The sequence below is a fragment of the Dinoponera quadriceps genome, unplaced genomic scaffold, assembly GCF_001313825.1.
Source record: "Dinoponera quadriceps isolate SergipeBrazil2010 unplaced genomic scaffold, ASM131382v1 scaffold566, whole genome shotgun sequence".
NCBI lineage: Eukaryota > Metazoa > Arthropoda > Insecta > Hymenoptera > Formicidae > Dinoponera > Dinoponera quadriceps.
This window is the reverse complement of record NW_014555972.1, coordinates 2,809,033-2,836,740: the sequence shown is the minus strand read 5'-3', so window position 1 is coordinate 2,836,740 and position 27,708 is coordinate 2,809,033. Positions and strand designations below refer to the sequence as shown.

The window sequence follows — 27,708 nt, the reverse complement described above, 5'->3', positions numbered from 1 at the left end:
CTCTTTCTCGCTCGTCTGCTCTTTTTGCGGGGAGCATTAAAAAAATGAGCAGCGCGCGGGGATGAATGGGTATTTCGCGGAGGGGGCGAAGTGGCGAGATTGTCTCGCGAGAGAGCGACGAACGAAAATGTCGGATGCGGAATTAAGGCCCGAGCAGCTTGGGCTTGTTAATTAAAAGAGAGAGAGAGGGAGAGAGAGAGGAGGGGAGGGGAGAGGGAGAGAAGAGAAAAAACGTGGAAAATATGGAAATGAGGTCCCTTGCGGAGCGCAGCTCTCGATAAAGGTGTACGTTTCCATTTGCCTTGATCTAAATCGAGTTTCGAGACCTTTTCCAAATTCTAACGGAGGTCTAATTAGATTTAGCGAAGATCCAACTTTACTGCGATAGCGAATCGCTCGCGTTCCGACGAAATAATGACGATAAAACGTCGTGTGACTTGACAGTCAAACAAAACCGATTTTCTACCATTCTTCTTCTCTCTTTACACCTAAGTCTACAGTGAGTGTCAGTTCGCCGGTCATAACAGTTTCTTACCGTTGGAAAGTTGAATCCTTCGCGAATTGCGAGGGGGAGAACTTCAATCTGTGAGAGGTGAAAAATTAATTCGCGAAGGAGAGAGAGAGAGACTAGAGCGGCACAGGAACGATGACGCGTAAGGTTATTATCTATGTGAAATGAACGTACACCATAGTTCCCGGTTAATTTCGCTGCGAGAGTCCACTTCATTTTGATATTAAACTGAATACCGATGAAAACCGACGTCGACGAGATCCGAATTCAGATCTCCCCCTCGCTGCGGATCAAACGAGCGAGAGAGCGAGCGAACATGCATAAATAATAAAAGCCGGAGTGAGACGATTCCGGAATAACGTAACGCGCGCGCGGTCGATGACGTGGAACAGATGCGCAGCGCTGACGTGCGGCGCAATTAATACGAACTACTGTCCGGTAGATTAAATCGCGCGCTCGCGGGCGCGATCAATCGTTAGATTATCATGAGAGTAAATGGGGCGTATGGACTGTGTAAAAAGTGGCAAAGACGGATGACGGCGTCCCGGGTGGGGAACGCGTGTGAAGGAAGAATCGAGCGGACTTGTATCGTTTCCCCTCCCCCTCTCTCTCTCTCTCTCCCTCTCTTTTAATCGTCGTGTTTAAAAATCAAACATCTGACCGTCCTTCTGCGGCCGTCTGTGAAGTTATCCTTGAAAGTACCGTGTTTTTCTTCGCGTCTGCCGCGGCAAGTTCTTAATGAACGGCAACGGAGGCAACGTTTTGCGAAATTGCTTTCAATATGCCAGGGATACGGCAACGGTACGGAGCGGAGACGGCAATAGAGAGAGAGAGAGAGAGAGAGGGAGATTGGGGGTGAGAGATAGAATAAATTAATACAACTAGGAACTATGTTGTGCCTCTCGGGCAACACACCCACGTTATACATCGCGCGAATGAAACGCGTTGCAGGGAGCGGAGCAAAAATTTCTCTCTCTCTCTCTCTCTCTCCTTTTCTCGTCAGCGGGAGGAAAAACTCCCGGACTCCCGTTACGTTACGGTCGGAGGGCCGTAAGTTAAAATAATTACGAAAAAGTACACCGTGGAGGATAAGCGCCGTATGAGAGTGNGGGGGAGGGCGGGATGGCCGACGGATGAGAAGAAACGAGAAACTCGCGTATGCTCTTAACGCGCGCACGTGGGCGTAAGACGTTTCCGTCAGATGGCTGGAAAATATGAAGGTCATACAGAGTAGAGGGAGCGAGACTGAAAGAAAAAGAATGGTCCTTTTAGCACAATAAGCCATCATAAACGTTGATGATTAAACTGAAAGATACAGCGAGGTCACTCCGCTCGCGGGAGACGACGATGTTTACAGTGTTACTTAGCGCCGAGGGATAGATCTGAATTATACACCTCCTGCAGAGGGTTCCGCTTTTGTATCGGGCTATTATTCGATGCTAAGCCCTTTCCATATACACTCCAGCATCTCTCTGTACAAGATGCGTAAATTAATTCGGTGCTCTCGGTTAGTAAACATCGAGATTTATTTATCAATAGAAGGTGTGCGGTTTTAATTATCGAACTAATCTCTGCTACTGCTAATGACCCTACATCATCTATCAAGCAGCTGTCGAATTCTATCGCGATTGAAACTTGATGGTTTTGAATTAATAAAGTCTTTGACAGATTTTCCGACGTCTCTTATTGATTTGGTATCGAGTGAAACTTCAACATTTCTTGTACACCCCTGGCATAGCTGGACTGAACGTAAGTATGAAGATATTTATTGAAATCCGAATGCAAAACTTTAAATCCGTTTTTTTCGAAATCACACTTTTCAAACTGGCATCCATAATATCTCAAGTATGGTTTCGCCGATCGGCGAAACTTCAAACTTTGAACCGGAATATGAAATATACATATATCTATCGTTTGAACTACAACCAATTTGATTCATTGAAAATATGATTTTTATTGCACTTCATAGACCGAAAAAAACGTAAAAACGCGATGTTTCTCTCCAAAGCTCCGCTATTTTGTTATTTCCGTGTTTTTTGATAGCTGTTCTAATTCAGACGATAGCCACATTCATAGAGAGTAAAATGTTATTTTGTTCATGAAGTGAAGTCGACGCGTTGTCGTGAGGCACACAAGCCTGCTCAAAATCTTCTCGAGACTTCCGCTACTATTTTTTTACAAGTTACATGGCTCATTATGTCTTCTACACGAGCCGAACAGGTCATTTTTGTGACTTCAATAATATTTTTTTTACGGATGAAACACAAAAATAATGCAATGTCGAAAATGAATTTTATCGAGAATAACCGGGTTCGTTATTATTTTTGAAATTATATTAATTATTCTGCGATGTTACGCAGTATTTTGTAAACACAGATGACAACTTTTCAAAATAATAATTTAACGGAATAATATTTAGATTTCATATGCTTATTATAGAAATGAGTAAAACTAAAGGCAAAGAATTAATTGACTCACCGATTAATACAACGATATATCGTTTTATAGAATATAACTGGGTTTTAATAAAATAATTATATATGGAAAGAAAAGTTTGATTGAATTTTTTTTTTTCACAAGCCAAACTCGTTTTGGCTGAGGAAAACGGAAGGTCTGGTTCTTATGAAGCAAACTCTCACAACCAGAGATTTTGTTCTTTAATCAAAACGCGTGTGGTTTATTCATTGTCAGGTAAATTCAACCAAACTCTTTTCTTCCATGTACGATTATGGCCGAATTTTGTTGTAATAAACAAAGAGTTGCTTTTGAAATTAAACGAATACCGAATAATATATCGAATTATATAAATAATGAAAAACAACTCAACAGCTTCAAGTGGAATTAAATTGATTTAAATGCCGACTTCGGCCAAATGCGTACTCAGGAGTCGTCGGGAGCCATCGAATAATTTCACTCGAAGATAAGAACCCAAACATATTTCCTTTTAATATTCCTTTAATAGAAAACTCACACAGCAACAGTTCATATTCATTCGCGATTAAGTCCCCGCTTAAAATCAATCTAGATGAAATTCCGTTTTCACAAACATTCCGTAAGTATCCCTAAAAGAACTTGATTAAAACGAATTTTTTCCATTGGAATTTTTTAAATCCTGCCTCCAGCCCCACGAATTCCATATTGCCTCGCACGTACACACACGTCCATGAGAGAGAAAAAATACTTTCTTCCTTTTTCAAAAATAAACACTAACTCCTCTTTATTGTAAAATCCTGAAATATATACACGCCGGGTGTAAAAAATTAACGCCGCGCTCGAGAAAAATAGAAAGAAAGGAGGAAGACGGCGAATACACCAGAAACAAAGAGAAAAGGGTGAGGGGGCGAGAGTNGGGGGGGGGGGGGAGGGGGGAAGAGAAGGTTCGTTCGCCGTTGCATGCTGTGTATTCATCTTTCCGACGATTTTATGGACACGGTAGGCGCATAGCTGCCCGCGCCGAGGTGCAAGATGAACAGACGGGATAGCACACGCCCGCCGGTGGCACAATGGCCGCCGACGTGTAACGAGAAAACAGGTGGTGTGATATCCGTCTGCCTGGAGAGAATTTCATTTTTACACGGTCATATATTTCGTCGGGGCGGCGACGGCGCGCCTATCGAGCCTCGATCAACGCGTCACTACGGCCTTTTATTATTAACGCGCGTGCAGCGCACTTTTTTTTACTATCTTTATGTCTTTAATCCGCCCGGCGAAGCGGCAGCGGGTGCACGCGAGTTGTTCTTCTCCCTTTTTTACGACCCCCCCACCCCCCTCCCTCCTCCGTGTATAAAAAGAAAGCGTTCCCGCAGATATTGTATGCGTTTAAGGGCTCGTGCGACGACGACGAAACCAGGTGCAGCTAATAAAAGTGTCATTGGCAGCGGCGATACCTGCGCGAGGTTACACTTGGATGGCTAGCGATGATACTCCGAATTCGGGTCGCGTGATGTACGAGGCGACGTTAGGATCGCATGTGAGAGAGACGCGTCTCGAAATATATATATATTGTGTATGTGTGTGTGTGTATGTTCGAAATATCGAAATCGCTTGAAAGCGATATATACTGCGCATATCACTTGACGAGAATTTCGCCGGATATAGCCGTGTTCTGATATCTTTCACTCTTCGCGTTCGTAATCCACTCTCTTTCGTTTCCCGAGTTGACATTTTGATGCCACTTCGACGTTCTTAAGGATAGTTTACTCCTATTCAGGCAACCTAACTGATAAAAATCTATTTCGACGATATTGATACTTGTTAACTTTTCTCTTGCACCTCTAATTCTACAGATGTAATTTTAATGCTATTTTGAATAACCCATAATCTTGACATTAAAACCAGCGGAAACAAAAATTTTTAAGTAAATTAAGAACATATTATTATGTAATATAATAAAACGATTAAGTTACGGGTTGTTGTTAAAATTGAAATTAAACCTGTCTTATTTCTGCTGTCACATATATGTGTGTCGCGGGTCTCTCGTGAGAGATTCTTGCGTCGCGCATCTTTGACACTAGCGGCGAACCTGTTATGATATTCACTTTGCCGTATTTAAGCACGCGCTTTGCGAAAGTTGCACTTTTACATTTCTACCGCGCGCTCACCCTTTCTTTCCGTCCTGTAGCAAGTTGCAGAAGTTAAAATCGTTTATTTTATGAACTTAATAATCCAAATTCTATATTATGTATTCTATAATTTTTTATTTTTATATCTTCTATACTATAAAATTCACTTTTCCTCATTTTTACTACGAAACTTGCCTTTTCACTATTTAAGCGACGCTATCTATCTTTATGAGACGAAGAAACGTTATCAAGAAAATTAAAATGTATCTAAAAAGAACTAGATTAAAAATTAGATTAAAGAGATTAGATTAGAAAAAAAAAATAGATTAAAAATTATATTAGCGAGAAGAAGACTTGAATTTGCCTTTTTTACTCGAGAATCCTAGGATACGCATGTCCGTACGCAAAGGGAATAGTTTTATGTCGTATGAGTTCTTTTCAATTCTACTGTGTCCCCCAGTAGTACAGAAACAGACTGTCAATATAGTTTATCCTGAGGAACATAGTGCACTCTCTTTTTAGCCTTCAATTAAAAAAAATATAAACAGCACACGAAGTGTATAATAAATTAAGACAGAACGTCGATATTTTCCTCGGTTACGAAAATCACTGGGAACTTTTGCCATAAAATTTTCCGTCCGTGTATATTAACACGTTAAATATTGCAATAATCACCGTGGTGACCGGTGAAATTCCATTATTAACGCACATTTCGCTAATTTAGACGCACCGATCCAGCATAGATTCAACATGCGATAAAATAGGAAAATTCCGTGAAAAACTTACCTTTCGGTGGATTGACGTGCAGCGCCGACCTGTACAAGCTCTCCTCGTCCCTCCAGTCGGCGTTCCTCATGAGCGTCTTGGCCGACATGAGGGCGATGAGGGCCGCCGTCGCCAGGAGCACCGCACTGCCGCGCCTCCTCGAGCCGTTTCTCCTCGCCATCCGGTAACAGCCGGAGATCGCGGCGCCGACCGCCAGACAGGCGCCCACGCTCGGCAGGTACAGTATCCTCTCGGCTATCACGAAGCCGACGTAGAAGAAGAGGTTGCTCGCCGGCAGGAAGGGGAACACGAGGAAGCCCAAGGACACGGCGGTGGCCGCGGCGGTCCGCCGGCCGCCGTCGGCGGACGCGCCGCCGTAATTCGGCCTCTTGGCACAATGACAATCACCGAGCGGGCTGTTGTTGTTGTTGTTGGCCGCCCTGCAGCCGTCCGTGTGACAGCCGCCCGTGCGTCTACCGGCGCATACGGGACACCTGGAGGAGGCGGAGCGCGGGTACGCTTGGAGAAGAGCGACCGTCGCCCCGGGCGTAGCCGTCGGCTCCCGGCGACACGGCCGTCGCAGACCGCGCACCGCCCAGCAGACGGCGGTGATCAGGGCGACGTAGAGGCAGGCCGACTCGAGATTCCGCGGGTCCAACGGGCTGGTTATTCGCGGCACGGCGTCCATCGACCAGTCGAAGCTCAGGGTGCTGGGGCACAGCAGCATTCTCGCGCTCGCCGCCGGCAGATAGAGGAACGTGAGGCCGCGCGTCAAGCGCGACGGATGCCTCGCCGTCGGATTGTCCGCGCTGGCGAACTCCGGCCTGATACCGGCGAGCCGGATCCGGCCCAGCGCGAGCAACGCAAGACCGCCGGTGAGAATGCCGACGCTGCGGCCCCGGGTGAATCCGCAGTTGCCCTGAAATCCAAACGCGGCCGTGACATTACTTGGTACGGATGCCGTCGTCGACACGACGCTCACATACGGCAAAAAGCGATTCCCCTCCCTCCGGGGAGCAAATTTTCAAGTGTGAAAATTTCAACACTCGGATATTCAAATATTCGTATTACATTTCAAACGAAAGGCTCATATCTAACTCTGAATTCAAATTTTATGATCTGCTTTCAAAGAAATTTAACGATCGTAGTTCAATTCGATTGAGGTAAATGTATGCGTGTAGTGGGGTAAGAATGAATTTTTCGCGCGATGGACTCGTGGTTTTATAAATTCACAAATACTCGGGCCACAAAATACGCAACGATATTTTCGTCGCGATAAAGCGAACGGCGTTGTAGATTTGAAATATGTGACTGAGATATAATGTACGCGTACGTATATTAACATTGCGACACATACACACACACACACATGCACGCACGTTGTTCGCAGGTGCAGAAATAATAAAAATACCGCGAAAATGCATTACGATGTATCGCGAGAAATATGATATCCTGTAATAACGCGACGGTATTCCCGTTGTCAGTTCATTGGATACACGTGGTGATCCATACGATGCCACGACACTCTTTTTTTCTCTCTCCACGAGCAAACAGAAAGGGAAAAGGGGGTGGATTGGAAGTATGAAAGCTTTCACAGTCGGCGGCGGTGTTTGCCTCGGTGAATGCGGCATCGCATCCGACCGGAAGGTAGTTTCAGTCGAATGGAAAGGAGAAAATCGTTTGTCCGACGAATCAGCGAACAAAGATATATCCCGCTGTACATTGTGCGTGTTGACGAAACGCGAGGGGATAACGGTGAAAGACGCTTCGCCACGTCCTTCGTTATTCGCGCGCGGAATATCGCGGAAAAACTCGCAGCGCCTGATTTCAATCGGCGCACTTACGGAGTTTCGCGTGACTGTGATGCGAAAGCAATCAACCAGTTAAAGAGAGAGAGAGAGAGAGAGAGAGAGAGCAATTATAATTTTTATCGATAGTATTATTTGAATTTTTGGGAATGCACAGTAAAGCAATATAATTGTAATGATGAAATATGAAAATTATTAATTCCTTATTCGATTCAATTCTATTGATTAAATTAATTAATTTTATTAATTAAATTAAATGAGGTAAAATTCTTGTAATTAATTATGAAAATTATCAATTCTTAATTAGCAATTTCTATATAAGCGGAGTAAGAATAAGTAAAAGATTTATATATATATTGCATAAACGGGATTATATTGAAACTATACGAAATTCTCGGGGCTTCTTAATGAAATTTCCCTATCGCGGTAACCGCGGCCGGGGAACGCGACTTGAAAGTTACACAGACAGCCGGAGATCGGGTAGAAATAATAGTTTGCGGTGAATTTATAATTCACGTTAAGCACGATTACGCTTTTCACCGAGCTCGCAGCGCGCCGCGGCTCGAGACACTCGTCTCATGTCCGCGACGACTGCGGAACGGGAACTGGCGCAAAGTGCGCTGCAAGTTCGTTAAAAAAGTTAGCTGACACGAAATTGAATGCCACGTCGTGCTTAAGGACGGTGTCGCACGTTTTACCGCGCATCGCTTCCGGTGCGCCTTATTATCTCGCATTACGGTCGCCTCGTTCCCCCCTCCCCCTCCCCCTCCCGCCCCTCTGCCATTCCCGTCATTCCGCTTTCTATTATTTCGACATTTTTTTCCGCCGCGGCTTTGAACGCGCGAGACAACAACGAAACGTTCCGCCGGGAGATTCGCCAAGGCGTGACCGTGAATAGTTAAAAACTCGCTTTAATAAACGAACGATACGTCGCGCGCCTCGTACAAACTTCCGACGAAGTTCGTTACAACCGTAAGATGTAATTTTCCGAGCGATGCGAGAGAGCGGGTTACGACGACGGGGCCGGCTGCATCCGCGCGCGCGCGCGCGCCGGCTCCGTAACCGCTAATTCCGGAGCGAAACTTTTGCTATAAAGACTTCCTGTGACAGCGACAATTATCCGTATTACGTACAATAAGGCGCTCTGTATGTTTCGCAAAGTCTGTGCGCGCGGAGCGAAATTATAATTAACGTCATGCGGCTAATGTTAATCCGTGCGGCGACGACCGTCGCTGGGAAAATCGTCGGGCTTAAACGGCCTGGAAATTTTACAGCGACCGGCTTTTTCCTTCTTACTATCCGTAGGATCGATCGGTAACCCCGGCAGCCGTACGGGATGCGTCAGGTCGAAGCGAATCTTCTCTCGACTTGTCTCCCGCGACGATAGATACATTTATTAAGTCACGCGAAACGTGTGCGAAGTTCGGCATTCCCGAGTCGAAATTTCAATGCCGCTTCCGGGCCTTTGAAACAGCCAAAAAATCGACTTACGTTACGCGAAGTGGCCATTAACGGAATCTTAATCTACCTAAGCTCCTGCGATGTTGTGAAAATTAAACATTATATTTGTGTGAAAATTAAGAGTTATTTAGGATCGAAGGTTTAACGCAGGGGGCGAAATTTCGGATTCGTATAAGCCGCTCTTTGGCTTACGTTCAACGTCGCGCGCGCGTCCAGAGTGTCAGGTCTTAATTGTTCAAAAACGTCGAGCGGGTACTTAGATCCTCGGGCAATCGGGGGCGTCTCGATAATCCGAATACGTTCTTGCATTGGGATACAACCCGCGGAATTAGCCCGTGGATTACCGCGGATGCGCCGTAATTGCCGTAACTCCATCACTTGTATCCGTGGCTTCTCCGTCCGCCGCAACGATATTGTTTTATCTTCGATAAAATGGAGCCAGCGGAGCGTCGGAAATGAAACAAACGTCACGGAACGGGATTTAACGGTGATATATCACGATATTTCACCGAGGAGGAGGAGAGATATCCACCCACGCGCGTCCGTCCCGTCGAGCAAGTCGATAATCTGAAAACCAGATTTCCTCCAATTATCTCGCGATCGCCGAGCGGACAGCTCGATCTCGTAACCTAATAAATTCCGCGCTTTTCGGCTCCGTTCCGGCCGCGGGTTCTCCATCTGCCGAACGTCACGTCTCGTTTGTCTCCCGGTCACTCGCCAACGGCTTCCGTCGATTCGCGCATATTTCCGCGCGGCCGGACAAAGCCCGGAAAACGGAAACGACGACGACGTTGCTGCGTCGTCGTCGTCGGTGACGTTTCCCGAATTGACGACGTAATAGACTGAATAATAAGAAAACGCAGCACGGGACAACGTCCGCAGATCGTAACTCCGAAGTATCTCCGATCTCGAATTTCCCGTCGGCCCGTCGGCACCGTTAACCCGCTCGGGCTCGGCCGCAGCACGCTGCGGCTGGGAAACATTGCGAGCGGTTTACACTTGGTTGACTCGGCGGAGGCAGCGGGGGAGATGCGGGGAGATGCCGCAGAGCGATGCAGTCGATGGGGAGTGCGAAGAAGAGACGGAAGTATAAGAAGAAGAGAAATATGACGACGGGAGGGAAAAGGGGGAGAGGCGCGCGGAGGCCTCGCGGCACTCGCGGAGGGGCGTCGGAAAATGCGAACGATCCTTTTGGCACCCCTCCAACCCGGCGCGGATAGAGGGGTAGATAGTGTGCGACGGATGGGGGGGGGGTGCGCGTCATGCATCACGCGAGGCGTCCGGTGCATCCAGCGCGCAACCGGATGCGCGAAAGGAGACTCGGCAAACGGAGACTCCGGAGGGTAGCAAAGAGGACGAAAGGACAGAGGGTGCCTGAAGGAGGAGGCTCGAGGAGGATGGCGGCTCACCGTGCATCAGGCCGCTGTCTTCGCCAGGATGCGCAAGCGGGATGCACCGCGCCGCAACAGCGCGTTATCGGTTACACGCTCGTCCGCGCGTGTGCGCGAACAAATACGCGTACGCGCGGGCTGCTGCATACGTTGTTTCCTTGTCGAAACTTTCACGCTCTCTCGGCGCTGCGATACGAGAGAGTACGCGAGGAGAATAAGCGGACGCCCCCCGTGCGCGAGATCTCGTCTCACCGCTACGAAAATCGCGGCGATATCCGCGCAGAAATGAGAGGATAACCGGCCGGCCGATCGTTCACCGAAATCGGTGAATTTGCGATCTACGCGGGGAAAAATGTTACGGGGGACAGCGAATTTTACGCTGTAACGGCGAATAATTACATATACAGGGTGTTCCTCAAGTGATGTCCAATATTTCAGAAGTTGACTTTTGAGGTAATTTTAGGGAAGGAAAGTTCATGCGAACTATGTTGTGAATTTTTCTCCGTAAGATGACCGGAAAAATTAAAACTCATACAATACTGGGCAGTACTTAAGGAACATTCTACATATTTATTGTGTCGCTAGACGAGATTCCATTTCTGCTACAAATTCGGCAGCGATCGAAAATAAAGAGAAAAAAGAGATGTAAAATCTCGTTGGATTAACACTCGCGCGCGCGTGTTGTGTGTGTGTGTGTATAAATCTGGTGGAGGAATATCGAAGAGAAAAATTAACAGAGTCCGTAAATTGAAAGAGTGTTCTTCGGGTTGCGACCTCGAGTCCGCGGCAAGCCCGATGAATTATGGTTTTAAAATCGCTTCTCGTTCCGACCGGTTTAATTTGATTCAGTGACCCTCGGCTCTTTACGGCTGAAAAACAAATGAAAGACCTCGAGCGCTATTACCGGAAACGGTTATTATCGTGTCAACCTACCTTTCGACTTGGCTCGCCGCGGCAGAGCTCCCAGAGAAGGCAAAGAGCCAGGGACGATATGCCCGTTTCTTTGGCGAAGGTAGCCAACGTCGACGACACCAGGGCCAGCAGCAGAGGAAATGGCGATCTGGCGCGATTACAATGGGCCGAGTACGTCAGGAAAGATGTCAAGGTCAGGAAGCAGGCAAGAAGGTCGGCACGTCCGACTATACCGGCCACAGCCTCACTGTGAATGGGATGGACCGCAAACAGGAAACCCGTGATCGCGTGCGCGAGATTGCTCCTTCCTGGCAGGACCTGTGGAGTGTAATTGCGGATATCTCGTAAGGTACACATGTAAACGTCTCGCGAGGCAATCCTTCAAGTGACGTGGGGGAAGGGGGGGGGGTAATTAACTCCGCCGTTAATTAACTGTACTCCGCTACTCCCAGAACCGCTCGATCCAAATTTCAATTTAATCGCTCGTGGAGCATGCCGCGAGCATGCGAGCGATCCTCAAGTACCGCTCGGAATTACGGCGGACTTTGATTGTGATCTGTGAATTGTGCGAATTCTTCCGAAACATCCGAATCGGAGCGTCTCATAATGGCTGTGATTTATTTTAATGCAATGCATAACTAAGGTATGTTAAAATATTGGAATATTAAAATATAATGTATCAGAGGATATTATATAAAGTGTTATCATTTATTGCGCACGATATAGTGTATAGTTTTTATATAATATAATGAAATATAAAATTATAATTTTATAATATCCCGATGTTATAATGTAAATGAGAAGGTGCTATTAGTCCCTCATTTACATTTTGTAGAATAACTTTGTTAATAATCGATATTTTAAATTGAGAACTTATAGCGATTATATTTGTCAACGTGTTGGTCAACAAATTCTAGACTCAAAGTTGTGAGATATTTACTTCGAGCGTTATTTATAAAAATTAACATTACACAATAAGTCAAAGAGAAACAGAGGTGGTAATGTGACCTCTTATTAAGATAGATTAAAAAAATTGATTTTGTTTCAAAAAAGCACAATGTTTTGCTGCAAATTTATATATTTATTCAAAATAAACTCTTTTATAGAGAAAAAATATAATCATGAATTTTTAACATAGATACTAACTTGCTCGTCAGAAGATAAATACACATTATCAAAAGGATAAAACGCAGCTAGTCTTTTAAACTTAACTTGAATTATCGACTTATCGAATAACTATTTCGATATGAAAACCTCAAAAAAAGCCGCATTAAATCTATTTTAATGAGGGATCAAAATATCATAAAATTGTTTAACTTTGCATAATTCGAAATATGTACAGCGGAATATTAAATAACGAACAAAACACTTAAGTATATATATATATGGAATTATAAAATATGTGTCAGAATATATTAGACGAAAAAGGAATACAACGACAGAAAGAATCACGTGTGACGACGGTAAAGAGATCTACGGGATTTCCGGGAGGTTCGAGAAACACGGCTAAGACATCCGAGTGAAAATATAAAAGGAACGTCAGGTATGTAAAAATGTGGAGGAGCACAATTCGTAGTTTTATGCGCGAGACTCGGTAATCGCCGGTTGCGGGAGTATTCGAAAATTATACGATCCGATGCACATTTGCAATAAGAGGGGAATACGGGCGAACGTCGGGCGGAATTTCGAGCAGGAGAATTGTAAAAGGGTCGTATATTTTTTCAGAGCGACATTCTGAAAATGCGCACGAGGAAAATCGAGGACGCGCGCGACGGTTCGGCGGCGGCGGAGAAACCGATCNGGGGGGGGGGGGGGAGGAGGACGTCGACCACGAACGAGTGCGCGAAAGATATTAACGACACACGTAACTCAAAAACATGCCGCTCAGATAAGAGAGAGAGGGAGAGAGAGAGAGAGAGAGAGAGAGAGGGAAGTACCCTCATTAATACACTTAGACTGAGTTAATTAGTGTGACAGTTTCATTACTCGGGCAAAGTGCTGCGTGTATTAAATTAACGCGGGGGTTCCTCATACTTGCCCGGCTTCTCGCGCCCATAATAACCGAGCGCTAAAGCGATTTGAGTTGCTAATGAACTTATAAAACGGTATGCAACTTTGATATTACTGTTTATTTTCACTCGTCGGTGCCGACGAGAAATGCGTTAAGGATTTTCACGCGGAGAATCTCCGCGTCGCTGTATGTAGCCGCCGCCTGTCGCCGGGGGTCCGCCGCCGCCTCTGTATATTACGTTTCCCGTCTAGCGTGACGACTTCTCGCTGTTAAATTTCCTCCGAGCCTTATTCAAAGACTTCTTGCCCCGCTACTTTTTGATTTATCTCCCGTTCTGTTCTTTTCGAAACTTATCCAAAGCCACGGTAATTAAATCTCGCTTCATTCGCGACACGCGCTATTAACTTTTATTTCAAACCCGGCGCAGAAAATATAATTAAACCCGATTCCCCGTCCTCCCCTACTTCGGCGCGCGTGTACAATTACATTTATTTTATTCGATTCGGCGACGGATGCGTAATTAAATTTGATTTAAATTAGCGCAGTTATATAATTGATCGTCGTGTCGCGTGTCGTTCGTCAAGCATACGTAATTAAATTGTGACCGCCGTGGCTACTTGCACACATCTAAGTCAAATACCCGGCCAAGTTTAAATATACCCTGCTGGCCGAAAGAGGCGATGTAAAATCGAAACCCCGGGTGATAGGGTCCTCTCTCTTTCTCTCTCTCTCTCTCTCAGGCGCTCTTTTGATCCTCTCAAACGTATCCGGAAGTTCTATTTGAGATTTTCGCGTGCAGTTACGCCGAAATCTCCATATCACAGTTCCATCTCGTGCAAGCTCCGTGATGGAGCTTTAGAGGGGGAACCCGCGCCAACTAAAATGAAGCGGCGTCGTAAAATTAAAACCGCAATAGGCTTATGTCGAAGTTAAACTGTCTCTCTCTCTCTCTCTCTCTCTCTCTCTCTCTCTCTCTCTCTTCACTCAAGAATAAAACAAAAAAGATCCCCGCGGTCTTATTTTGAATATAAAACGAACCTGATTAATAATTAGACGGATTCATAATGTGACTTTTACTTGCGAACCACCGCGCATCTCCCCTCCCGTCTTCCCCTCCGCCACAGAGCCGCGCAAATTAACGTCCCGGTAAAGGCCACGACGCGCGAGCACCGTGATATAATTGATGGAAGGTGAATTATTAAGTCGACTGACGGTATTTATCAGACCAGAATTATGATTAATCGACGGTCACGCTCTCTCACACACCGAACGAGCGATATCGGTGGTGTAGGTGAAAAAAAAAAAAATGGGGAAAACACGACGGTGGGAATAAAATCATTTGACGATTGGTTGGCCATTTTTTTTTCATTATTAAACTTGGGAAAGCGTCCATCCGCCATCGAGGCGAGCGCATTCCGGGCTTTAACGTTAATCCGGCATGGTAATCCGCCGACCTGCTGCTGAACCGGATGAGAAATACAACGCGTTAATGATAATATTCCGGCATTGAGCGGGCTTTTACGATTTTATTCCCGGACGGTCATTATGGCGCAGGATATTATCCAAAATTCCCACGTGTGACATGGGCTCCACAGGTGTCACCATTATTTTCTTTCCGTCGAGACGACGTCAAATCAACGTATGCTATTGAAAGACATTACTACGACGACGTGATGTCGTGAAAATGTTACTTTAGTCCCTGATCTCCCATATAGTTACAAATACCAAACATTTTTCTCTCAGTGTGTACAACGTATATCAAGAACAACGCCAGCATCGATAAGGAACACTTCCATGTGTATGTGCGCTCCGTTATGAATTAAAAATTCCTCAATTGCGGTGACAATTCCGTATGCGTGCGCGTTCATAAATGATCGCGCGTGTTCGTTGCATATCGCAGGGTGAAATCTCCGAGCTCATGTGGACGCGGAGTTGCTCACCTTTCTGGCGACCCTGACCACGAGGACGGTGCAGCCGGCGTGCAGCGCTACGTTCACCAGATGATAGCCCCAGGGTTCAAGGCCACCCAGAAAATGATTCAAGCGGAAGGTGGCCACGCAGAGCGGCCGGTAGCTACCGTGCGAGCCACGTTCCGTCAGCGGCGTTCCCCAGAAGTCATTCTCGAGCAGCCGGTACCAAGGCGTGCTCGCCAGCAGGTCAGGGTTCGTCAGGATGGCTCTCCTGCAACATTAAGACGATAGTCTCGAATTATACATCAGATTAAACACCTTCGGCTATGTGTGTGTGTGTGTGAGAGAGAGAGAGAGAGAAGGAGAGAAACGCTAATAACTTTCTGTTACACAGACGTATACAAGAGCGAATGTTGTATGCGAGCACACGAGACATTGCTTTCCCTCGTATCAATGCAAAGCCTTGTTTCACAAGGCGGAAAATAGCCGTTGCAATTCGTGGAAGCTAATTTTTCGCTATGACAGCTAGTGTCTATCTGCGGGAGCTACTTCTTTCCTTTTTTCTTCGTGTGCATATACATACATGATGATTAAAGACTTTTCCGAATTATTATAGTTCCCCCCCGGTCGGACACCGAGGACGGTCGGAAAGCCGCGGAAGCTGATACGCAATTCGAATTTGCGCGGATTATTTAGTCGGGCGCGATTCAATGCGGCAAACAATGAAACCGGTTATAGGAACGGCAAAAATTAGCGAAATCAGTCTTTTTAACGCGCGGTGATTCGCGCGTAATTTAATCAGGCTGTAATAACGTAACCTCATGCCGGGGTTACATCCGCGAAAGCGTGTTAAACGCCGAAACGTCGATTTGTTATTACACACAACGCAATTCGACCCGCGGCGGTTAAAATAAAATAAGCCGTTTCAATTTTGGCCTACTCGACGGCACTGTCGTGTAATTTAATACGGGACTTTCAACATTTCGGTCAGTTCATTGCGTTAACCGCATCAACCGAGATCCTCGGGCCGAATGCCAGCGACAAATCATTCGGTGGCATTTAATAAACCATTTTTATCTCGCGTCCGTGAATTAATTACTCGGACACGGACACACTCGCACGCCTGTATTAGTTGGCAGAAACAATTCTCGCTTGTTATCGATCGGTCGTTCGCCTATCAGCGTGTAAATATCGTCGCATCGACGCATTTAAATCCCACGCGTGCGCGCGACAGAGTTCTCCTCTCTCTCTCTCTCTCTCTCTCTTTCTCCCGTGGGGATAAAATCGAAAATTAATTTAAAAATATCACATTTATTTGACAGAATGTTTAATTAAATAGGGTTTACGTCATACTATTTCACCGTTTTAATATAAAATGTTACTTTTTAAACACACGAGCGAGTGTGAGCGAGCGAGCGGAAATGTGCGCGGAAAATCGAATAAATTGTACAGTTGCGCAAAACGTCGAAATTCCATTCTCGGAAGTTGCGAAAAGTCCCCGAGTTTCTTCGAAGTTTCTTCGATTCGTCCCGAGTTTCCTTGACATTCCGTGTACACGCACGTGTATATCAATCAATTCCCGAAGATCTCTGACCGCCCCTCTCTCTCTCTCTCTCTCTCTCTTTCTTTCTTTTTCTCTCAGAGAGAACGAAATTCTGGGATTCGCATTTTCGCCAATTGCAAAGCACACAAACTCACCTCACGGGAACGAACGGGGGGAACTGAGGATAACGCAATTAGTCGGACGTTGCGCTCTCATACGAGCGCGGCCGCTCGTTATTATCGCCTACTTTGCCGGCGAAGCAATCGTACGTGCTCGAGCGTCGCGTGAAGATCACACACACACACACACACACACACACACACACACACACACGAGTCGTGATAGTGTTCGCCGGCCTACGAAAACGGTTACGACGGCGATAGCGTTCCGGCGAAACGGCCTTATCGCCCGACCTTATATCGCTCGCGCTCGCACGGCTGGTTCTCTCACGGCTACATATGTATATTTCTACGTGTAAGAACTGCAAAGTGCATTTCGAGCACTTCATGAACTTAAGAGCGCCGACGGGCGAGCATCGTCCGCGTGAAAAAGCTGCCGGAACGAGAACGACGTAGTCGCCCCTGAGGATCGCAATGGCGCCGTTTACCTGCCGGCCCGATGTTGTCTCTTTATCGCCTTGAATGGAGAAGCTATCGGTGTACACGCGGTTGTCCCGAGTTAATGCGTAATTTAAAATGTCCCGACCGCCTTATTTCGTCAATAAAGGAGAAAGAACTAGAGACAGAGAAGGCGAGAGAGAGAGAGAGGGAGAGAGGGAAAAGAACGACAACAACGGGAAGGATCTCGGTGAATCGCGCGCGTCAGGTTTCTTTGTGACAGAAGCACTCCGGACAACGTTAATACGGCCGATTGTATGGCAATAAGTGGAAATAACGCGTGTAAATAAAAGCAGGACAAACGATTTCAGCGGGGAAACGCACGCGTAAAAGGAGTTATTCCGAGATAGTAACATAGAGAGAGAGAGAGAGAGAGAAAGAGAGAAAGAAAGAGAGCGCACCCTTTTCATCCTTTATAGCGAGCGATAAAATTGCCGGATCGATGACAGTTATCGAGTATGGTTTATAAGGCAATCGGCACGCGACGCTGTGAACGACTTATCGCTCTTACATTACATTTCCAATTATATGCGTCTCATCGCTGTAAATAAAAGATATGAAGGAATAATAAACAATTGTCTTCACATAAAGCTACAGATTTAAGAAAATTTATATTTTCTCAATTGAAAGAATTTTTCTCAGTCTAAAAATAGGCAAAATAAAAATAGGTCTATTGGTATTATTTATTATTGGTATCATTTTTTATTCGTACTATTAGTAAATGTATTATTAGTGCTCATCGAATATTTCATATTAAACACATTTTTTCTCTCAATGTATGTATTATTCTTTTTATATTAATTTGCATTATTATTTTATATTTTTCTTTCAGAAACGAAGAAACAGCGCGCATTAATACGGACTGTAAAACTGATGTTACGCCTTTTAGTCGCGGTATATACATGTAATTTGCAGGATAAACGTAAGCTTGTCTGGTATACGTCGCGATTGTTATGCGTCCGATAAAGCAAATATATTATTATTATTACTATTAATTTCGAAAGTGGAATTTAACAGGATTTTAAATCGGCTTAGCTACTCATTCGATATGTTATATTGAATATTGAAAAGTCGCCACGTAAATAATGTCCTTCCCCGACATTTTTGCTAAAAAAATAATTGTCAAATTTCCACAAAGAATATAATAATATACTAATAAAAAAAAATGTTACATATATATGTATACACAGAGAAAATATTGTAGCAAAAATTATCACAAAATTTTGTAATGCTAGACCGGAATTATGACTGAAATTATTGTGTATGCGTAATCTTTAGTAATGTATATAATGAAATACATCACTGAAGATTACATACATCATAATTTCAACTATAATTCCGGTTTTAGTCCAACATTACAAAATTTGGTAGCAATTTTTACCACAATATTTTCTCCGTGTATACACATATAGTAATAAATCATGCAAATAATTAGCACGAAAATAGTTTGCAGGTAATATGCAGTTACTTGGAATACTCTTTTCGAGATTATCCGCCGGCCTCTGTAAAAATCATAAAAGCAGATATGCAAAGAGAGGGTTTCCTATCACGAGTGTGCTTTTGCCATGAGGAATTCTTTTTTATTCGCTCGCGAGAGGACATAATTGAACGCTTATACAGCGCAAATCCGTTTGTACTTCAAAGAAACGAGGAAGATTACCGCAACCGTTCCGTGCGGCTCTCGCGAAATGAATAAAGCTAAAAGATAACATTTCGCGTTGCACGGATGGACCATGGCTAAATACATTTGTACCTGGTGGAAATTTTCGTTTTTCTCGGCCTTAACTATACCCATTTTTTATTTGAACCCTAAGAAAAGTAGCAACAATATGCATTATAAGTTTATTTTTGATGATGTTACTGTAACACTTATAAGAAAAACGGCTTTCTTGACTACAATTCTTTCACTATGGTTTATATCTCTGATATTATAGTTACAAACACCAATGACTTTCCAATCAGTGCAAAGTGGAAAGAGGACACCCGTCATCCTGAATCACTTTTACTCGTCTCTCAACAGATTCTCCTTCGCACGTGCGCGCACCTCGCAAATTATATTCCACGTGATACGCGCGTTCAATAATCCGTTATTTTCGCCATCGCTTTCGTTCAATTAACGTGCCGCCGCGAACGCTGTAAAAAGATTTGTAAAAAGTATCACGCTATCACGTTACGCCTCGTCGAACTTTTTCTTCCCGTCGAATCGCATTGACGGTCCCTCGCGTACGAACGGGGCGTTCTAATCGACGGCCGATCAATATTCATGGGTATCGATGAGCTCGATGTTTCGGTTCGTCTCCAGATTCCGATACCAGAAGCTCCACAAATCCACCCACTCATCTACACAAACCCGCACATACACATACACACACATACATACAGCCAATCGGGCTGTTGGAAAAAGCGGGACGTAGCCACTGTTAATTTTCCGTCGAACAATTTTGAGCACTCCGCTACCTCCGACAAGCCGTTCCTAAGTAATACTTTTTTTTCCCTTTCTTCTATCATATCGTCGCCCGTAGTTTGACGAAACTACGGGCACTTTTAGATTCCACAGTCCCCCGGAAAATACATCGCGCGAACGTCACGCTCATTTCGTTTTCAATTTCACCCGGCAAATTTTCCGTGAAATTCGACGAGTGTTATTCCTTCGTCGAAATACCGAACGATGAAGTCGTTACTCCGACGAGCGTTTCGGAGACGTACCTTCGAAAATTTCCCTTTGTTTGTTTGCTCCTCTCGCCTGAAACTCGAGCGCAACGCGGTCTCGTAATGAACAATTGCGAAATTATCACGGTAATAATGACACGGTAGCAATTTGTAAACAATTGAAGTGATTTCACGACGGAAATATCGTCCGCATTTAAAGGCCGTATTCTACACACATTTTGATTCGGCGTATGAAAAAGTTATCCGTGCACTGCACTTCATCGCGATATACTATTCATTCGCAATTAGAGATGCTATTAATCATCGAAATTATGTGAAATCATCGAAATGCGATAACGGGAGCATAATGAACGCGCACATTATTGAGACAAAGTTCCTCATTAGATCGATCAAACCGGCATTTAAATATTTAGACATCACGATGTACACCCGAATATTTATATCCACCACCCGCGCTGATTTCGGTCATCGAACTTCGTTTTAAAGCGTCGCCATTTTCTTGACTCTTCGTCTTTTTCCTTTATTTTTGTTTGAGCGGTAACCATATTCGTATGGACGAAAAATTTCTCTGGATTTTGTGTTCCGGATAAAGAACTGCACTCGTGTCCACAGTTGCGGAACAATGCATATACGAAGTGGTTTTGCAACATTTTGTAACGTTACAAACTATTTGTAACTTGTAACTATTTCAGCCTATAAACTTTTTTTATTACATGTATAAGAGCAAGTTTTATCTTCATATGAGATTATATATTCTTGCTCATGTATGAGAATGAGTTTTGAATTGATACTAATTTTTCCCCGTAGAAGACTTGCAACTCTCGAAAATCACTCGGAAAGTGCAAGTAATTCCGAGCACTGGCTGGGACGAAAAAAGAAAAGTATCAAAGTTTGCCCGAAAATTCGTCCTCCCTCCCCCCTCCCCTTAATCCATGAATGAATTTCGCCTCGCGTACGTACGAAAATCTCGCGCGGTTCGCGCGAACGTCCCGCGTTTTACGCGCGACAGCAAATTACTTTCTTGTTAGTCGCCGCCGCACAATTCCCCGTCGTTTTCCCGAATAATTTGTTATGCCGAAATGAGTTTGTCCGCGGAAACGCTGCGACTCGTCCTCGTATGCGCTTCGTAATCGAGATTGCGCGCTCTCAACGAGCCCTCGACAAGCCCTCGACGAGCTTCCGCGCGCTTTTTCCCTCGCCTTTCGGAGCTTTCGGCCGCCGTTGCCGCTTCTGCCACCAGCTGGCTCGCGTGTAATGAAAATTTGTAAAATCTCCCGCGGCGAAGCGCGAAAGCAATGAACCCCCTCTCCCCCCGTGGAGGGGTAGGAGCCATCAATTAATCCCCATTCATGCCGATTGCAGCATTCTGAAAATTCGCGCCGGTGTCGTCGCGCCCGCCTCGTTTAGGAGTTATTTTTCTGCCGCTGCGACGTTCCCCGATTTTCCGCCTCGACGAGGCCGCTCATCGCGTTGGGTAAGTCGCTCCCTCTTCCGCCCATACTGCAATTGAATTCGCATGACAGGGAGGGGAGGGGGAGAGAAAAGGGTAGGGATCCCCGGTTCTAAATTTCGACGTAGTTACGTGAGCGGGTGTGTGTGTGTGTGTATGTGTTTGGTGGTGCACGTGCGGGCGGAAGATGGATGGAAAAGAGGCAGGGAAATTTTGGAATGACGCGAAACACAAATGATGTATTATCGTTCGTCACGTCCGACAGCTTCCGAATGTCCGACAAACGAGAGGACCCGAGGAAGTAAAGGAAAAATGTAGGCGCGACAACGCGGTTCCTCTTCTTCTCCGCGTGCGTTTGACCTTCCTTCTGCCCGCGAAGTTGGCGCGACGAAGATGACGCGTGGCGAAGTTCATTCGTCACTTCGCGGGGTGAGAGAGACAGCGAGGCCGACATCGAAATTTAATCTCGATAATGAACGTGCGCGAGTGTTTAATGGCGCGTGTTGATCCCCGAGATACATTCGACGGATTTCGAGATCGATCGCATCTGTCAACGTCTGGCGACGCTTTCGATTTTCACGTGGCGACGGACGTGCCGCGATACTGAGAATTGTTTCTTCGGAATTCGCGGGAAATTGAGATCCCGTCGGCGGCGCGATGTGTGTGCATTTTGCACGGATCGTGGACGCGTACGTTTCACGATACGCGCGTGACGTTAATGAAACTCGCGTCCGGGCCGCACGAAAGATTCAGAAACGCGATTTTTCGCCGCAAGGCCGACTTTCGCGCCGAACACACGGCGGTGTCCGTTCTCTCTTTCTCTCATTCTCTCTCTCCCTCTTTCTCTCTTTTTCTCTCTCTTTCTCTCTCTCTCTCTCTCTTTCTTCATGCTTTGTATTCTGAATTTTACCATTCGGAGAGTGTCAGAATATCTTTTACGGATAGCGATTATCGATTACGTGAAAAAGCATATAACTGTTAGTCCGAATTTATAGCTTATGAGATAATGAAAATTAATGTTCGTGTTAATAAAATGTATTATAACAATCGAGATAATAATACTACATACAAACTGATGAAATAACGCGAGTAGCAAATGTGAATAAATGAAATAAAATATTTTTGATAGGATAAAATGATATGAAATAACTAAAATGATATCATATGAAAAAATATATAAAATAAAACAGAATAAAGAAAAATGTAAAATTTCTTCCCTTTCTAATTCGAAGTAGTTAATACTGAAACGCACTTTGGGTACTTTTATACGAAAGATGACCGTAGAAGCAAACATGAATAAATATGAAATAAAATATTTAATGAAAAAATTAAAATAAGAAAGTAAGGAGAAATGTGTGAAATAAAAAAGAACGACGTAAATAAAGTGAAGTAAATAAAATGTCCTCCTCCCATATAAAATAATTAAAACCGACGCTTATTTACACGCGAGTCAACAGAATCGGAAATTAATAAATACGAAATAAAGTATTTTTAATAAGTTAAAAAAAAATAGAAAAAGTGTAAAATAGAAAGAAACAACATAAGTAAATAACATACTTTCCTTCTTCCATATAAAACAATTAACACCGACGATCGTTTATTTTTACAAGAAAATCGCCCGCAGAAACAAACATGAATAAATGTGAAATGAAATATTTTTAGTAAGGCGAATAAAATTAAAAAAAGGGAGGAACAAAAAATAATGCGAAACAAAGAAGAACATAAGTAAAGTAAATAAAATACCTTCCTCTTTCCGTGTGAAATAATTAACACCTTGCTGACTTTTCCCGGCCGGCGAATGAGCGCGCTACGCCCGCGTGAGCGCGGCGTACGCGAGGGATGGCGAGAGGAGGGGAGGAGAAACGAGTAATCGACCTCCTTTCCAAAAGGCGAGAGAGGGCAAGCGCCAGGCCGAAATGTCTCGTTCCGATAATCCCCGAGGAAAAAGGTGGAAAAAAAACGAGGCGACGTCGCGGCGGTGTTCTTCACGTGTCGCGTATGACAAATGTAAACGTTCGCGGGTCGACGGAGCCATTAGGGAGGCGAGTGTGTTCCTGTTGACGTACATCGACGGACGCCCACGTACGTTCGCGTACGCACGCATACATTCGGGAGCACTTGTGACAACGTGCGCGTGACGTTAATGAGGCTCGCCTCCTGGGAAGGCTCGCGACGAGGAAGCGACGAGGTCACGTAGAACGGCTTTTCGGCAGAAGCCACGGCCAGCTCTCTCCACGTTCTTTCGACTCTTTCGCCCTTCCCGCCGACCAGCCGAGTCACTTAATACTCGTCCAACCCCTTTAAGCCTCATCGACTTACGTAAGGCGACGCCGATTCAATTTTCCGCTCTCCTTCACGTGGAAGGTGCGGGCCGAATCGGAAAGCGCTTAGCGACCGCGGTCAAATTAGAATTATTGGGCGCCTCCCCCAGCGCGCAGAAATGAATTAATAAATTACAAGGCTAGATGGGCCCGCTCGCCTTCTCTCCCCTACCCCTTCTCGTCCGTCCGCCGCCGCCGCACCCTCCGGGAGTATAGATACGCCGGCCGCGATATTAAAATCGACCGATGATTAATCTCCGCCCGTGGTTTCGTCCGGTTCGCATATAGTGCCCGCCGTGAAAGAGCGAGCGACGTGGAAGGGTGGCGATGGCGCGATAGAGCGGGATGTAGGAGGACAGGAGGATGGGGTGTGTGAGAGAGAGAGAGAGAGAGAGAGTCGGGGTGGGACGGGGAGCAGGTGACGACGAACCGGACGAGGAAGGAAGATGTTCTATCGATTACACCTAGTTCCTACGGCAAATTGACGTAAGAAAGTGCGAGGACTGAAAGGGCGAAGAAGAAGGCAGCTGCGACGGAGGGTGTTTTACATCAGACTTAACGACCGATGACATTGCGTGACGCATCCCTCATGTATACCGAACGGTTCTTTTTATCGCCCCTTCGCGGCCCGAGTCGCAATTTAAGACGGTCGATCTGTGACAGTGAGACGCGTTAGAAAGGCGATGGTTAATGCAACACACGGAGAAACTCGGCGAATCTTTGCTAAGTGATTGCATAAACGTGATTTAAGATATACGAGTACAACTTGGGCACACCGTAACGAGAGAATATTGATCAAGCCTGGGGATGTTCAAAGACTCGTTTCAGGAAATCATCGTTTTTCGCACTTTAGTGTTGAATATTTTTTGCAAGCGAGGAATACCGCAAAGGCAAGAATTACCGCAAAATTTTACAACGCTATACCATACCGGAATTATGACTAAAATTATCACGTGTGTTGCGATCTTCAGCGATGCGCACAATGAAATATCATCGCTAAAGATTACAACGCGCATCATAATCTCGCACATTATAATTCCGATACGGTCCGACGTTGCAAAATTTCGTGGTGACTTTAACTGCGATATTTTCTCCGTGTACACGGTGGCGTAGCGATCTGTCTCGCGGGTGACTGCGACGCCGCACGTTTTCCCCGATTTAAACTCAGTTTTGACGTGTCCCGGCCATGTGACGTAATTTTAACTAGCACCGTCGGATTCCTCGTCTCGAAAACTGTAAGAAATGATGTCTATCTTACTCTCCCCGGGGCCCAGCGAAATCTGACCTTTTCGTAACACTCTTCTTCGAAGAGACGCCTGAGAGAATAAATTTACGGATCAACTATCGTGACGTGGGGAATCTCGAGTTCCGCGTGGGATGCGCACCCGGAGGCTGTTCCGTTGTCTCGGAATTAATCTCGAGAATAGATCCGTCGAATCTAGAGATTCGATTCCGCTTGGCTTCATCATCACTATTACCATCCTGGACGCGGGAGTAAATAATAATCTCCATCAAAATCTCCCTCGCCCTCTCTCTTTCTCTCCTTCCGCGGGGGAAAATCGACGAGTAGACGCGAAGAAGACGATTTGTTCCGACAAACAATCCCCGGCGGGATTAAAAAACATGTTCGCGCATCGTTGCCAAGATTGTAAAAGTATATAAGACGGGATATTTTCTGGCGCTTTATCCCGACCGGAGAGTGAGGCAAAACGTGATATCGCCGTCGCCAAGATTCGTACGACGCCAGGCCGAAATACCTCCAGGAAAGAAGCAACATTCTGTTGATCAAGCGGCGGTTTAAGAGACAGTGAATCGAATCCGGTGACAACGGAGCGGTTCAATAAGTCGGCGGAGAATTAAATAAGAAACGGACGGGAGAAGGGAAAAGGGGAGAAAAGAAGAAGAGGAAGAACAGGAACGGGGGAAGGAGAGAGGGAAGAGAAGATTTTTGTTCCATACAGAGGACGGTGTTTAACGCTTATTACGGGGCTTTATTATTCCTATCATTTCACATTAGGACGAGCGGCGAGAAAATCGGTTATGCGCCATCGCGCGAACGCTCGGAGTATTATCGCGAATGGAAATTTTTTGCAACGTGGGGAAAACCTTTCTCTCTCTCTCTCTCTCTCAGGCCGCGCGCAATCTCATAAACTTCTGACCCGCGATCATTTCCATTCGCCGCCGGGCCAGGGCGCGCATTTCGATTTGGATTCGAATGAGACTCCGTTAATCCGCCGATAAATAAAAATTCTCGTATCGATTAGGCGAGCCATGGCGGAGGTGGAACGGAGAGCGCACTTGCTCGTTAAAAGCCGCGCGCGATAGCGAGCTCAGCTGGATGTATGAAAACCGCGCTAATCTGAACGAGCCAACTGCCCCTTCTGCTCCCGCCGAAATGTCCCGGGGATGCGTTTAAACTAAAGGACGGGGATTCCCGCTTTTTTGCGGATATTTCGTTTCAAACGGTAAATACAGATTTTTCCTTGCAACGAAAACGCCATTCGGCGACGCGTTTGTCGCTTTCGCGCTCTGCGCTTTTTAGCCGGCAAGTCGCGCCTTGCGATTCGTGTCGAATTTATAATCGCCGTCTGAAGCGCCTCCCATGGGGGGGGGGGGGGGATCTTTTGTCACGCGATATTGGGTAGAGCTCGATAGAGGGGAGAGAGGCCCGGTAGGTGAAACGCGTCACCGGAGTATTAAGTACTCGCCGGTTAACTTTTTGCAACTTTCGCGCGCCTCGATATCCGACGAGCTTTAGATTTCACAGGGGACGCAGTCGTGAGTTTCATTCTAAATACACGGAAAAAAAGAGCCGCGGGAGTCCACTGGAAAAATCAATTGTACTAATTTCAGCATTTCCACGAGAGAGAAAAAGAGAGAGAGAGAGAGAGAGAGGGATCGTCGATTCAGCTCTCAGCTTGTGGCAGCGTAACTTCAAGCGGAATTTCATTTTCAATTTCACTTTTCAGCACAATAAAATTCCCCGTCGCTTCACAGAGAAAAATGTAAAATGCTCCTTAAGCCGGAGAAGAGTGAGGTTACATCAGGGTCTGTACGTTGTGTCTAAGGGCGGTGCAGCTCGATACATTACGATATTAGCATCCCGACCGTGGAGGAGATCTGCTCGCGACGCGATCGACCGCGATCGAGTTTCCGCGCGCGCGATAAGGCGACCTCATACCACCGCGACTGATAGAAATTCACACCGATGAACACGACGATACCGGGGCCGTTTCTTCAGCCAGAGCTGGCAGCACGATCCCAGGGGTTGATGCGGCGCGTGGCAATTTGCAGGCCACCCTCCCCTCACCTTCCAGTCCGCCCGTCTTCCGGATCCCCTATCCGGGGCTTCCTGTGACCTCTCGCTTGCTACCGGGCTCTCTCTTTCTCTCCCACGGAGTCTGCGAACCGCGTGGAGAGACGGAAGAGTAGTGCGGAAAAATAGGGGCTGCGAGCAGGAAAAGATGATAAAGCACAAAGTTACGCGAGAACCCGAGTCGAAATTTTGTTCCCCGTGTTAACATGTTTAATTCTGCAGTACAGCAGAAACTGAGATAACAAAACACGTTCAATTCCGATGATATAATTTCTCGCCGAGATTACACATGGAGATGAATAGACCGTTACTAATTGAATGTTTAAATCAGAGCGAAACGGTTTTACCGGTGGAGATGGTGAAGACGACGGTGACTGGGCGAATCAATCGCGACGAAGACAATCGACATTGTCCAGCGACGCGGTAGCGCGCGCATTGTCCAATTTCCCTATATTCGCAC

At 45.7% G+C, this 27,708-nt stretch overlaps 1 protein-coding gene across 4 annotated transcripts in view; it reads right to left on the bottom strand.

The window, feature by feature from the left end:
- The window catches only part of LOC106746419 (transmembrane and TPR repeat-containing protein CG4341), a 270,936-nt gene that overhangs the window by 100,712 nt on the left and 142,516 nt on the right, over positions 1–27,708 (bottom strand). For all 4 annotated transcript variants that reach the window (XM_014623013.1, XM_014623016.1, XM_014623014.1 and 1 more), the window contains 3 exons: positions 15,362–15,602; positions 11,432–11,728; positions 5,860–6,757 (listed from right to left, as the gene is read on the bottom strand). In XM_014623013.1, coding sequence (XP_014478499.1) covers positions 5,860–6,757; positions 11,432–11,728; positions 15,362–15,602 — 1,436 coding nt within the window. The remainder of the gene's footprint in view (positions 1–5,859; positions 6,758–11,431; positions 11,729–15,361; positions 15,603–27,708) is intronic.